This window comes from Neoarius graeffei, chromosome 1 (genome assembly GCF_027579695.1).
Source record: "Neoarius graeffei isolate fNeoGra1 chromosome 1, fNeoGra1.pri, whole genome shotgun sequence".
In the NCBI taxonomy this organism is placed as follows: Eukaryota; Metazoa; Chordata; class Actinopteri; order Siluriformes; family Ariidae; genus Neoarius; species Neoarius graeffei.
The window spans coordinates 92049359-92064273 of NC_083569.1; the positions used below are offsets into that span (position 1 = coordinate 92049359).

At 40.8% G+C, this 14915-nt stretch overlaps 1 protein-coding gene across 6 annotated transcripts; it reads right to left on the bottom strand.

Moving 5' to 3' along the window:
• Positions 1 to 425: 425 nt before the first annotated feature.
• On the bottom strand, positions 426 to 13018 carry LOC132868379 (uncharacterized). 6 transcript variants are annotated; one of them, XM_060901336.1, is made up of 14 exons: positions 12884 to 13018; positions 12615 to 12660; positions 9794 to 9856; positions 9252 to 9670; positions 8954 to 9110; positions 8694 to 8782; positions 8215 to 8586; positions 7612 to 7885; positions 7367 to 7500; positions 7169 to 7264; positions 6892 to 7008; positions 4354 to 4956; positions 3028 to 3174; positions 426 to 2944 (listed from the first exon to the last, which is right to left on the bottom strand). In XM_060901336.1, exons 4-8 carry the CDS (start codon positions 9405 to 9407, stop codon positions 7742 to 7744), a joined length of 918 nt encoding a protein of 305 aa, XP_060757319.1. In that variant the 5' UTR covers positions 9408 to 9670; positions 9794 to 9856; positions 12615 to 12660; positions 12884 to 13018; the 3' UTR covers positions 426 to 2944; positions 3028 to 3174; positions 4354 to 4956; positions 6892 to 7008; positions 7169 to 7264; positions 7367 to 7500; positions 7612 to 7741. The 6 variants fall into 6 exon arrangements, with proteins under 6 accessions (XP_060757319.1, XP_060757460.1, XP_060757391.1 ...); XM_060901477.1 differs by having other exon boundaries at positions 4354 to 4540; positions 4699 to 4956; positions 9252 to 9856; XM_060901408.1 differs by having other exon boundaries at positions 426 to 2721; positions 2855 to 2944; positions 9252 to 9856.
• Positions 13019 to 14915: the final 1897 nt, after the last annotated feature.

A 14915-nucleotide genomic window follows, 5' to 3' on the forward strand; every position in this document is an offset into this window, starting at 1 on the left:
CAAGTAAACGTTTGTTAACACTGTTTCTTGCTGAAAAAAAATTATGGTTAACTAAATACATTAAAAGCCTATCCATTCCATATCCTCTGTGGTTTTTAAAGGCAAAAGTATGGAGGTTTAAAACTCAGCAAACAATTAATCAGACCATTTCATATCAATAGTTCGAAATTAGGAGGAACATGTATTGTTTAAGCTTAGCCTCATAAGGAGCAATAAGTTTAAAGGAAGAAAGGGAGATATAAACAGGGGTCTTGCAGAATTCAGCAAGTTAAATTTTAGACCTTTTTTAGACTTTTTAAGACCATTATGAAAAATTTTTTAGACCAACACGAAGCATTACAACCTGCCCTACCCCCGCCCTTCCCAAAAAAAGACAATCAAGTTCAATTCTCAAAACAAAGTCATTTGTATTGGTAAACTGACTATCAGGGATACAAACTGATTGTGTGCTTATTTATGTCATATGGCAACATTAGTACATTATGTCACATAGCAACAAAAGTACAAGACAATAGAGTGATGCATACAATCTATACAATATCCAAGTTCCTCGGATTGACCAACCTGAAGGATTACAGCCCCCCCAAAAAAAAGACCAAAAAAAATCAGTTCAATTCTCAAAAACAATGTAATTTTGTATTGCGTCTGTAAATGTCAAACTGACAATCAAGTAGAAGACAATTTCTAGTGATACATACAACCTATACAACCATATATCTGAGTTCCTCTCCTTTAGTGATCAGCAGATGGTGCTGAATGACCACTGAACAACCGTGGGAAATTATGCCCAACACAAAATGAATACAGGGTGACATACTGTATGTCAACTGCCCAGTGCTTTAACACTGAATAAACTCGTTTTTATGAGAGGAGCCTTTCTTCTTAAAAGTTGAGTTGAAAGGTGGAAAATGAGTAAAACTGCAACAACTCAGCACACTAGACGCCATTAAACAAAGAAATCTACACATAGAAATCAATTCATTCACGTATTTACACATTCTCCAATTCACTGATGAAAAAGATTAGCACTTAACACATTACATTACACACAAAACATATTACTAATGGACATTTTCCCCGTGGAGGTAGCAAGTTATGAAGAGAGTGTGAGCAGAACACAGCTTACACGGGCAAACTTAAGTCCCACCTTTTCGATGTAAAAAAAAACACTTGTTTATACAGCTCACTTACTTGTATGTGCGTCAGAAGGTCCTGTGCGGTTCCATGACCCATGAATTGAGAGTTCATGTAACACGACTGCACCTCTCCATTGCTCCAGAAACGAATGTGGAGGTCCAGCTGTTTGGATTTGGTTGATATGTTGAAGCTCTCGTCAAACATTAGCACATACTGGCCGCTAATTGACTTCACCAGCTCTCTTTTTATAAAGTCTGCCAGGCCGAACCTTGCAATATAGGCGATCTTGTTAGGTCCGCAGGCGAACGTTTTGGCAATCATAGAATCAGGAAACATTGCCTGGAAAAGGCCGTTAATGTTGCTGCTGCTGTTGTATGATAGATGAGAGGTCACTGTGTGTAGAATCCAAAGTACCTCAGCTTTTGACGTCTCCGTGGACCCGAAAGTCGCCTGACTGTTATTTGGCGAATGTTGAACAGCTGGACCAGGCAGCAATGTTGGCTGGGATACTGACAAAAAGCTTGAGATCGGCTGGCGACATTGCGAGCTCTTCACAGCAATCTAATGTTTTCCAGCTTTAGCGTGGGACTCCAGGGCCTTCATGCCTAAAGTCCCCAACTGAATTATTTTCCTGCAGACTTTGCAGCGAGCTGCATACCTATCACCTGCTGCGGCTTCTAACCAGTTTCGAAATTCTTCACGTTCAAGCCAAGCTTCATTAAACTGCAGGCATGAAAATGGGTCAGGGGTTGAAAAGGTGAGAAGGGTGCGCACGCGCGGGGGTGGGGTATTGTCGGGCGACGGGCGTTGGTGGTGCGGAGGAAACACTTCCGGTACACTGTACAACCCAACAAAATACAGTATTGAGCTGTCCACCCACACTGTGTTTCAGTGATCTGCAGGAGGTGCCAAAAACACTCCAAGTCTCTCTCACACAAACACACACCACATGCATCTTGTGCTGGCCATGTTTTATTTAGAAACAAAGTTTACTTTCACAGAAGCCAAATGTGTTAGATGAGTCAGAGAGAGGTGTTCAAAACTGTTTGTACAAGGCCATATGAACAATAATAAAAGAGGAAAAAAAAACTGAAAAAAATAAAGACTTTAGATCAATGTATGCCCTGCCAGACTGGAGAACAATACATGCAATTCCAATAAATCCAATTCCAAGTCCAATTGATCACTCTTTTTTCTTAGGCTGCCAGAGTCTCCATGGCCCTTTTACGCTGAGTGGCCACATGCCTCAGCCTTGCCTGCTTCTCACTTTCAGCAGCCTGCTTCTTTGCCTGCTGAGCACTCCCAGTTTCTTGACAGCCATATTTTCTGTGCTGCAGCTGTCTTTCTGTTGCTTTTGCCTTCAGTTTCTGTTTGTATGTGGCTGCTGTATTATTTATATTTCGGCACATGATTCTGTCCACCTCACCAAATTTCACGTCGCTCCGCTGGAACATCTGCATGGCCGTCTGCCCCCTGGACCACAGGGTATACTTCACCGTCTGGATGGCGTTGAAGGTCTCCACATTCATGTTGCCACTACACTCGTCAATGACCTCGTTCATCAGGCTGAAGGAGGATTCCACTCTTGGTCCATGGAAGATAGAAAAGCAGCATTTGGCCAATGCACTGAGGGCGGGGTACTTACCAGGCTGGTCACTTACCAGGCTGGTCAAAGACATGACCCCACCACTCCACTATCCCATCTCCCTCCTTGTACCTGGGGAGGGTCAGATCCACACTGAATTGAACCAGTTCCCTTGGAAGATCCTGGTCTTCTGGCAAGAGGTGACGCAGCATAGCACTCAGCCTGCCAAGAAATAGATACGAGTTTAAAATCAATGACAGGAGTAAGCAAAATCCCAAAGCAAAAAAGTATTTTTTTTATCTTACCTCTAACTGAATGGTTGCCTGTGAGTGACCTCGCAGGAGAGGGTCCAGTGCAGAGAGGGCTATTAGAGTTGGACTGTCCAGGGGGAGTTTCTTCTGGAGGTAAACGGCAGTGGCTTTCCTGGCGCTAGCTAGGTATGGCACCAACAACTGACAGAAAAACAACAAAGACTGTGGGTGCAATCAGTTAATTATTGATATTAAGTGATCAATCTCGTTAAATCAGTCTCATTAAATTTTGAAGGTTAATAATTAAAATGAATCAATCCCATTGGATCGTTTAATTTGACTCGTTTGAATTGAATCATACCATAGAATCAGTCTCATTCAGTGAATCATTTAGTGAATCGTTCAATGAATCGTTTAGTGAATCATTTGGTGAATCATTCAATGAATCGTTTAGTGAATCATTTGGTGAATCGTTCAATGAATCGTTTAGTGAATCATTTGGTGAATCATACCATTAATCCTGGTGCTTAATAATAAGTTACCAAACAGCTAAATTATGGTACATTTCCAAATTATTAAGATCACTTACCATATAACATTTGCACCCTTTTGAATTCTTCGAGAAGATTGGGGATTTCGGATATTGTTGTTCACACAAATAAACAGTTTGTTTAATAAATGAATTTATTATACAAAGATAAAAAGGTAAAATAATAAATCAATATATACAAGCAGTGAGGTGTGTGTGTGAAGGACTTGACCATGTGTTTAGCCTCGTGTAGCTAACTACACGTGGTGGAGGCCTAGCTTGTTGGTAGCTAAACAAAAGAATGTTATCTAAACAGAACAAAGGATTAGCTCTGTGTTTAGCCTTGTGTTGCTAGTGTGAGTTTGCTAAAGGCCCTATGGCCTAGCTAAAGTGTGTGTTTGTTAGGCCTGGTGAGGCCTACTGAGCACGTGTTGCTAAAGGCAAGGGTATTAGCCGTAGCTAACTAAAAGCTAGCTTGTGGATTTCTAGCTGAGGTGTGGTTTATCAGGCCTGATGGCCTGCTGAGCACATGGTAGGCCTTGATTAGCTTTGTGTTGCTAAGCAGACAAAAGGGAAGCTGTAGCTAACCCACTAGCTCATAACCATACTGAATCCACTGAAATCTTAATGAGATCAAGATGTATAATAATGAAATTATATTGTTAGTAAGAATAAAAGAGAAGCATGCGCAGCCTATCTATTAAACAATTGAGAGAACATAGAACCAAAATAAATCAACACGCTGCGTGTCTAACAGTGTAACAGATAAACCTGGGTTTAAATTCACATTATTTCAAATAAAAGCAAATTCCTAAGACTATCCTAATTATGCCCAAATGCCAAAATCTTACTTAATCCTGCCTTTAGCAAGATATGAAGAACTATTCGCCGGTGTAGTCTCGGGCCTCGCCGTGGGAGCACGTGAGCTGCTCGTGATGGAGGCGGAGAAAACTTTCGGGTCCAGCGGAGCACTTGGGTGGTTCCCGTGGAAAGCAGAGGATTCTTGGTCCGAACCTCAGCGTTCGTGAGGAAAAGTCTCTGATCAGAATGAGATGCACAGCGCTTTTGAGTTAAAAAGGATTCAATCGCTTCTTAACTTTTAACTGCCTGGGCTGCAGTCGTGACGTCACTTCTAATGCAAGTAAACCGGTTGTAACTCAGGTTGAGTTTAAAGATCGCGCGACTGTAGAGTTTACCTTTGCCAAGGGTAAGAAAGAAGATCGCGCTGAGTGATGGATCTTGCAAGAAAGAAGACGTCTTTTTGGGTGGAGAGCGCGCCTCTTTATACATCCAGATTCATCGGAAGCCAGACGTGAGAGACAAAATGGAAGAGCTTCCGCTTGGATTTATGCGTGCATGTTGGACTGACGTAGATGATCCCGCCCACGCGTGACGTGGGTCACACGGAAGTTGCCTGGGAATTGTAGTTCTGACACAAGATGGCGGCATGATACCTACAAAGACCATTATTTTAAGAAACAGGGATGTGAGTGACAAATTTAAAAAAAAAAAAAAAAAAGAGGAAAATTTTTAGGCTCAACAGACGACCCCGAAGGGGTCGTCACGACAACGAAGTTGTCGTGGGGAGGGTATGGGAGGGTGTGCCCTCCCATTGGTGGGGGTCTGGGGGGTCTCCCCCACGAAAATTTTTGTAAAAAGGACTTAAAATGGTGACATTTTAAGCACATAAAATATAAAATTTCTAAATTAGCACATTTCAGTTTAAAAAATGTTTTGGTCAAATTTCATGGTGCTTTAGTGATACACGTTTCAGAACTTTACAAAAAAATTTTGAAAATGAGAAAAAAGTGTCATGTTTCAGGTTTGGGGTGCCGTGTCTGGCCTTAAGTCTGATAAATGTTACCATTGATACCAAACTACCACCACTACAAATGTCATGTTAGGCCATATGAAAATAATTTCTTGTTTCTCATCACTATTTTTCCTCAAAATGGGTAGGATGGGCTTATTTTATTTTTATTTTATTTTTCTGCTATGTGGGGGATAAAACACGAAAAATTGGAATGGTTGGAGCAGACTCTGGTTTCAGAGGCATGACGCTAAATTACCAGTGTAAAAAAAAAAGTTTATGGTGGGTCAATTTTTTTTGGTTCGGGCTGTAATGATTATGAGGAACAAGAATATAATTTTATGTGGCCTTACATAACTAGCAATAAAATTTAAACCCTGCCACCAGTTCATAGTACATGTACTTACTCTCTTCAATCAGACCTAACACCTGAAAAATTAATGGCTAAATAAAATTCCACACTTTCTGTGAAGTTTATACTTGCAATATAATTTCAGATTAAACCTAATCATTGTTCAAATGTATCTGTAAATATTAAATGTGCTAGTGATAAATTAGATTGGAATTATCACATTATTTTCAGAGAACTAAAAATTTCATTCAAAAAGTAACAGTGAAGGTAATGTTTTTAATACGTAGGATAAAACATTATTATTATTATTATTGATGCCTACCTGGCAATGCATAGTTAGTCTTCTGAATCTCAACTCGACTCCTGTGTTTTTCGCTTTTCACGTGTCCACTGAGAGTCACAAATCCACGCCGTCCGTAGTTCAGTTCACAGCAACACAATTTGCAACGTGCGATTCCTTTCTTGTTGAGTTTTTCAAAAACCAAACTAAAAACACTTCCATCAGGAGCTTTGCGCTCTAACCAGTCCCAACGCCACTTATTTTCAATGCCAGAATCTATTTTCGTGACATCGGACTTCACAGACAACGCCGCCATTTTCATTCATACTCGTAGCAGTGCATGTACAATAGCGACTCCTCTCCACACAGCGATAATGATCAGATCGCTGTAAGGAGCTTTCGTCACTTCCGCTTAGTAAAATCCGGAAAAGTTTCGCACCAGACTTTACTGAAAAAATATATATAAAAAATTTTTATATATATATATATATATATATATATATATATATATATATATATATATATATATATATATATATATATATATATATATATATATTTATTTATTTATTTATTTATTTATTTATTTAAAATTTTAGAAAACGCGGAAAGGCAATTTGAAAAACGCGGATTTCCGCGGAAACGCGGAGATTTCACATCCGTGAAGAAAGGTTAGGTGAAAAGAATAACTGTTCTTGACCAAGGCACTCCATGATGTTAAAAATTATTTATATTGAAGTGTCCAAAAAGAGCTTTAAAATTGTCCACGCAAAAAGTTATTTTCACCTAACCTTGGATAACATAACCTTGGACCAAAGAGAACTCAGCCAAATTATTTTGGTTTATTCTCTGAAGGGACTGAGCATGCCTCTGACTGGAACAAATGTAGCATTATTTAAGTCTCAAAAACAATTTAGAAAGTCATGTAGGTGATGCAGGGTGCTTACAGCATGTTTGGGATTCTGGCTCCTGAATGTGTCAGCCTCCTGTCCCACATATACGTCCTTCGAGGGCAGCAGCATGTGATCCTCCAGGATCAGCTCCCTTAGACCCCTGGGAGATAGCTGTATATGGGAATTATTTAATGGAAGTAACAATTTTTAAAAAAGGTTGCTTAACAAAAAAATGAAAACATTCAACAGATGGCATGGGAAACCAAAAGTATAATAAGAATAAAAACAATGAACTTAGGCAGGCAGAGAAAGCCTAAGGGAGAGAAATTACCTTAGTAATGTGTTCTGCCTTCACAAAGCAAGCCAAGTAGGACAGGAAAAGCTCGAGCTGCCGATCATGAAGCTTATGGACCAATGTCTGGCTGCCCTGTGCATGGAAACAAATTCTTAGGAAATGGACCAACTCAACATTGAATGTGCATACAGTTGCAGTAAAGATGTAGTATTTCCAAGCACAACTAGCACAGACCTGGAAAACCATGACGTAGTCCTTTAATATAGCCAGCACACCCATGTAGAGGCTCAGCTATAGAACAGTTGTCTCCTCATGCCACAATTTCTGACAAATCCTCTTCTTCCTTTCACGGCCTTGAGGAGTCATGCCTGCGAAAGACAAATGTAAGTGAACAACAAAAGACATAATCCTCCTGATCAGTAACTTCATTATCAAGTATTATGCCAATTATTAGGCATTGAAACGTCAACTCTCATCACCTTTCTTGTCAAGTTTGTCCTGAATCACCTTGACTCTCGCTCTTGCAATCTGATTAACATTGTGTTTGGTGAGGATAGACTCTAATGGCTCCTTATAGAGCTCCTTGTCTGCTGTGGAGAGGAATCCATATTATAACACTCGGTATGCTGGCATCATGGCATGGGTTGCCATGCTAGCGTCATAGGCAGAGAGCCAGCGATGATTAACAAAACCCCTCTGTGGGCTGGAGGCGGGGAGATTTAATATCATAGCGACCTCCTTGAGGTGCATCACCTGACAAAAGATAGAAAATGAAATGAAAAAAAACAAAAAACCACCACACACAATCTACACATTACATAATTCAGTACAGTCAGGTCAGCAGCCATGGTCTAGACTTTCCAAAGCCACAATGATTAAATGTTCAGTTCTTTGTTTCACCAAGACAGATTGCTCACCTGGATTTAGGATGGGTGGCCCATCAGATAGATTTAACAACTTTAACATGATGCAATACAGAACAAAATCACCATAATACCAAAAATGGCTCATACATTGACATTGGTGGAATGCCAGAGGATGGTAAAGTACTGAAGTGTCAAATGTGCTTGTATTTTGTTTACCTGGTCTGGACTCCACTGGTGGTCAACCTGGAGGTCACTGAATAGCCTTTCCAAGTACCCATCAAAGGTCTCGGAAAATTTCTTTGCGGCGTTGTGCATGTGGTGACAGGAGTCTCCGTCAATATCCAGCAGGTTTGGACAATGTTGGTGAATCCTGGTCTCAAGACTGGTTTTGCTGCCCCTCATCACAGCACAGGAATCCATCAGTAAACTGACCAGGTTGTGCCATGGGATGTTGTTTTTCTTAAAGAAATCAGAGAGGACCTTCTCCAATGAAGCGGCATCGACTCGTAGAATCTCCAGGGACCCCAAATGCTCCACCATCACCTTCCGCAAGTCAGCGTGGTAATAGCACACCAGCATGGAGAGGACCTTTAACATACAAAGGTTTAGGTTTAGCCACACAGTATTTTAAAGGGCACGCACTGAAGCATAAACATAAGGACACTTTGATGGCAGTATTATGATATGAAACCAACCTTTTTGTTGTTGTTGGAGGTGCTCTCATCAATATTCAAAGAAAAGGAAAATCTCATGTTTGAAAAAGTCCTCTCTGAGTACGTCCGCCCTAGCAAAGTTGGACAGATGTCACATTACATGCATAATCTAATTGATTAAAAAAAAAAATCCCACCACAATTAATTTGGCAAATATAGCAATATTATGGGAACACAGTATAACATATGTATAGTTCACCAAGATAGAAATTAAAACACTGAAATAGTAGGTAAGTAAATACCCAAGCCATGTATCATCTTGTAGGACGCTGCTGTCCGCAACAGCTTCATTCCCTGCAGAGCTAGTTTGTCTAAGGACAGGGTCTGGGCAAGCTCAACAATAACAGGAGCCACTGAAAAGGGGATGGAATGCTCCGCCAGGGTTCCAAGGACCATTGCCTAAAACACAGTGTGCAATGAATACAAAGATGGTGTATGATTGTGAATAATAATAATAATAATAATAATAATAATAATAATAAAGTTAATTGAATAAAGAAAGTGATGGTGTACTGTGTCTTTGCTATCTAACAGACCTACCTCTGCATTTGCAATGCGGCTTAGTACAGGTACCGGCATCTTTCCCTGGAACTGCTGCCTTATAGTCTCTGGGCCCCGAGTTGGTTGGCTCTGGCTTGCTGATGCTGAGAGAAAAGTGCTGGCAACACTGTGTGTGGACGCAATGACATCCATCATCTTCTTATGTATCGCAGTTTGGACGTGAGCAATCAAAGCATGGCTGCCCTTGTTTGCATAATTTATGTCCTTGTGGCAGAGGACACACCTGGCCAATCCCTCTGTCAATTTTCTTAAAGAAATCCCCAACGTGAAAGGACACCTCTTGTCCCTTCACAGATACCTTGCCCTCCAGCTTAAGCCAGGCCCACTTCCAGCTGCATTTAATGCCTGCATCCAGCTTTTTAACAGCTGCAGCGTCCTCTTCCCCCAACACACTCATTCTAAGGATAATGTTTGTATTAGTGCAAGTGGTACATCAGTATCAACTGTAAACCACTCTCTACTGTTAGTCCGTGAGCTAGAGGGGTTGGTCGTTACCGAAAAAGTGGCAAAGGCTACCATACCTTTTCTGAAAGCTTGGAGTCTCAGCTTTTCAATGATGTATGATGGCCATCTGACAGGAGTAGCTGTTTTGAGTTATCACACATAATGTAAACTAAGGTTGAGAAAATATCGTGTATAAATCAAGCAAAACACTGATATTGCTGAAATCTATATTGGACATATTGGAATATTTTATTTTGTTATGTTTGGCATCATTTTAAAGGGGAGACTGAGCTTTCATTTAAATCCTTTGTGAGCATTTTAGATGAGTACAGCCAACCCTGGAGCTCTTCAAACTTTTAATCACACACATTTTCCTTCCATTTCCACCCAAGTCATCCTTTGTCTTTTAATTCTGTGGCACCAGGGAGCACAAGAAAAACAAAATCCAAACACTGAAATACTGGCATGACCCTGAGGATTCAGAAAATGTACCATTTACCCATATTATCCGATTTGGAGGGGGGATTTTCAGTCTGATAACAGACATGGCGTTTTTTCAAAGACAGAAACAGTAGTGTACGATTCTAATTTGTTGACATGTCGAGTTGAAAGTCTGAGGTAAAACATTTTTAGAAAAAGTTATTCAGCATTTTGAGATATTTCAAAGGGTCCTTAATACATGTCTACCACATAATTTATATCAGGTCCCAACTTTCATGGAATTTACATTACAAAATGAATACAGTGTTCTGCTTGATTTATACGCAATATTTTCTCAACCTTAGTTTACATTATGTGTGATAACTCAAAACAGCTACTAAACAGCTACACCAGAAACTACTAAAGCTTTAGTGGCCAGAAGTAGGCTAGCTGACTTAGAATGGTGACAAAAGCTACAGCAGCGACTAAAAATAATATCAACATAGTGATTTACACAACAGCTTTAGTGGCTTTTGGTCTAAACACATGGCAAGCCTTTCGTGACACACTCTTCCCTGTTGTCTTCTCTCTAATTTCGCATCTGAAAAAAATTGACGCCCCGTCTTGTCAATGGATGGAGCCCGGGCAGTAAACGCGAGACGCCTGCTTTCACTATTTTAGATGGCTCAAAACCATTACGTTTTAATGAATCAATAAATAACAGTGTAAAACAGTAGAGTGTAAAAAAGACTAGGGTTCACAAATGTAGGTATCATGCCGCCATCTTGGTCTAAGAACTACAACTACCAGGCAACTTCCGTGTTGACTACGTCACGCCTGGGCGGAATCATGGACATCACATTCCTCAGGTTTCACATAAGAGACTTGGAAAACTTCATTTTTCTTTGTCTCCAAGTTCTGATCCCGAACGGAATGGACCTAAGAAGAGACATTCACCATCAGACGTCTGAACCGCGCGTTTCCTCCTTTATCTAACTCTGATTAAGTTAGATTTCAGAAACACGCGATCATCAACTCAAGCGAGTTATTAACCGGTTTGCAAGTATTACTTGTCTTTTAAACGCGTACGCGGCTTTTCAACTTTTCGTCTTATCAACTGCGAAGCTTCTCCAAAGAACCTCTCCAAGCTCCAGTGAACATCTGATTCGTCAGAGACTCTTCTCTCTCACCGAAGCGCAATCTTCCGCCTCGAATTTCTGCAGACAAAGGCGAGACTTTTTGCAGTAAGAAAAGGCACTGGGAAAATAATATTAGTCTTAGTAATTAATTCACCAAGTGTGCACACTGTGTATTATTGTTGAATTTCTATTATTTGGTACTATTGAATTTAATTTGGTTAATCAATAAGTCTTACACTTTCTCTCCTAACATTCTGATTTAATCTAACTCACTCATATTGTGACCTCATTAAGATTTCAGAATGTCTTGCCTCTAAAAAGGGCCTTTGCATGCTTAGGAAGAGCCCCTCCTCCTTCCCCTTTGTTCCAAGAGGTCCTGTATCTCATCTTAGAATTAAATATCATAAGTTCTAAGTTTAATTCAACCTTGATAGCAATTCTCCTGTTTACATTTAAAGCCATATAAACTACAGATGACTGTTTGAATGTATTTTAACCATTAATTTCTGGTTTTTGACACACAGTTTACTAGGCTTGAAGAAAGCACATGGTGTAGCTAGCCTGCTCACCAAACTTTGAGGATCCCCTCCTCCCAGATTGCAGATAAGACACCCTGGTCCGTCCTGGTACGGACGGACACACATACATACATACCAAGATTGCAGATAACAACATAGCTCACAAGTTAAAACTGCTTACACACACACAGACCTACTCTGTTATAAAGATTTCATTCTGTTGCCATTCAATTATTAAATTCTTACTCTCTTTTTTATTGATTTCCCTTTTTTATCTTTTTAATAATAAACTCCATTATTATTAAAATTGTGTCATTGCCTGTTTCCAATACCTCTGAAGTCGCACACATCGTCAAAGAATTCTTAAGGTGTATGAATAATTAAATTAGATGCAGTTTGGTAAGTGATAAACTTTGAATTATCAAATTTTAAACGATTCTTCACTTGATTCTTTAAATGATTCACTAAATGATTCACTGACTCGATTCACTGACTCGATTCACTGACTCGATTCACTGACTCGATTCACTGACTCGATTCACTGACTCGATTCATTCAAACTGATTCAAATGAGACTGATTCTATGGTATGATTCAATTCAAATGAGTCAAATTAAATGATTCAATAGGATTGAGTCATTTTAACTATTCCTTCAAATTTAATGAGACGGATTTCATTTAATTATTAAAGATTGATCATTTGATACCAATCTACATATCCATAATCATTAATTACACCTACATAAGTTTTTATTTTGTCACAAAAGGCTTCAAGCATGGGCCAAAGCATAGGCTAACAAGTTTTAGAGTTTACCACTTCACCTTCAGCCTTTTCAGCCCCTCACGTGAATATTATCCTCACACGTCCCTGAAATACCAATTACAGAGATATTAGAAAGAAGTTTGTGTTTCTTCTTTTACATTACCGTTAACTACACAAGCTTTACGCTAACTTAATATCTAGCAAACGGGAGCTATTATTTTCACCAGAGCTTCGGCTAGCTCTGGCAGTGTTCAACGCAAGCTGTAGCGAACAGCAGTAACTTTGTTATACCGCACAAAATATGAAAACAATTGAAACCATTACTCACCAAATTCAATCCGCTGGTAAATGCAGGTAAATGTGTAAGTTACGCTCTGGTCTGCCTTGTCCCAGGTGGATATGTCCTGCTCCTTGTTCTCGCAGCTTTGCAGTTCAACCATAGGCTCTCTCCATGCACTCCAAGTACACGTGAAGAGTGTGCGCATGACTGGAATAATGAAACACAGTTTGGCATATGATTGGTTCTCGGCAGCGAAGCAGTTAGGAGGATTTGCTGACCGTCCAAGTGTCATTTAAAGGGCCGATTTGCGTATTAAGTCAATCATATGATAATTAAAAAAAAAAAATCTCCTCGGAACTACACGATTCGCGTAGGTCACCCTTTTTGACTTAAAAACGGCGAATTTCGCCGAAAGGTGAGAGATTTTCATGCCTGCAAATGTGACCCAATTTAACAAAATTATATGCGTATTACTGACATATAACAAAGAATCCTGCCAAGTTTTGTGAAATTCCTACACAAATTGTGAGAGGAGATGATTTCAGAAGGTGAGCACCCTTCCCGGGACAGACGGACACGACATAATCCCCTTTCGGGCCTTTCAGCCAGCAGGGGATTAAAAAGTCTCAGGTACAATTTGTGCAGTTTTATAATGAAATTAGCAGCAGCCTTGAGTATGTTCTTTCGATGCAAACATTTTCCTCGAACATTTATTTCTGTGCTGGAAAACTAATGCACTAAGGTTTAGAAATCTAATGTTTTTGAGAAGCCACCTTTGTTTGTCACATGCACACTCAAGCACAGTGAAATTTATCCTCTGCATTTAACAGTGAGCAATGAGCGCGTGCACACTCGGAGCAGTGGGTGGCCATGCTACAGCGCCCGGGGAGCAGTTAGGTGCCTTGCTCAAGGCCGCTTCAGCCCATGGCTGCCTCATGTTAACCTCACCACACGTCTTTGAACTGACTCGATAATGTAGATATCATAAAATTCTATATCCGTAAGCCATAGCTGAATGGATAGAGAAGCAGCTTTGGAATCCAAAGGTTGCTGGTTCGAGTCCCTGTACCAGCAGGATGTTGAACATATCTGTTTAGTCAAGCCATTTGTTAATGGTGTTTATGAGGTAAAGGAGTAGATCTAGAGGGTCCTCAGACAGTGTGTTTTGGTAAACTGGGATGTATGGATGCTGTCAGTCCCCGACTCGCTTGCTCACTCGAGTTTGTGGACGGTGTAGTGGCTGGCTGCTTTATGTCCTGGGGCTCCCTCATGCCTGTGTTACCTTCTGGCTCTCCCCTTTTAGTTATGAAGTCATAGTTAGATCCCGGAGTCCCTGCTTGTACTCAGTGCAATATGTATACTGTTCCTACTTATTCAGGTGACATTGGGCATACCTAACAACCTGCATTTTCTCTCTCTTCTCCTCCCCAAATCTGTCCCTCTGAGTTACATGTCGATCCTGGGATCGAGATGCTGATCTCTTCTGCTCCTCAGACCTGCCTGATCCATCCTGGTGCCCTGTCTCTGGTTGCAGTCTCATCACATCGCTCCTGTGGAGGACGGCCCCATGTGGACAGTTGGGGGTCGCGCCTGGAGGACGCTCTGGACTCTTGCATACCCCTTTTCCATCAAATCAGTTCCAGGGCTGGTTCGGGGCCAGTGTTGGTGCTGGTTCACAACTCGTTCAACTTGCAAGCCAGCTGAGAACCAGTTTGCTTTTCCATAGCTCGGGGTGCTAAGGGGAGCCACGTCATTATGTCGCTGTATACGTCAGTTACGTCGCTGCGTTTGCATAAACCTTGGCGCGAACATCGAAGCAACAACAACACGGAGAAGAAGAAACAGCAACAACGACAATAATGGATGACTTCGCTTTTGTACAGCTGCTGCTTCTCGTCGCTTAAAAATGGTGACCTATCACGGTCTTGCTATTGTTGGTCTTAACAACTCTGCCCCCCCCCGCCCCGCTGACGTAAGCGGTTCTTTCCTCTGGCCCAGCAAAGAGCTGGTGCTACCCTGGAACTGGTTTTTCTGGCCCCAGAGCCAGTTCTTTGTCAGTGGAAACAGAAAACCCGGTTGC

Excerpts from the sequence above, each read along its gene's own strand:
- LOC132868379 (XM_060901557.1), bottom strand. The coding sequence starts at position 9,407 with ATGATGGATGTCATTGCGTCCACACACAGTGTTGCCAGCACTTTTCTC. Across the intron at positions 9,111-9,251 it reads GCCGCATTGCAAATGCAGAG|GCAATGGTCCTTGGAACCCT; the intron begins GTAGGTCTGTTA and ends ACTGTGTTTTAG. Across the intron at positions 8,783-8,953 it reads CAAGATGATACATGGCTTGG|GGCGGACGTACTCAGAGAGG; the intron begins GTATTTACTTAC and ends CAACTTTGCTAG.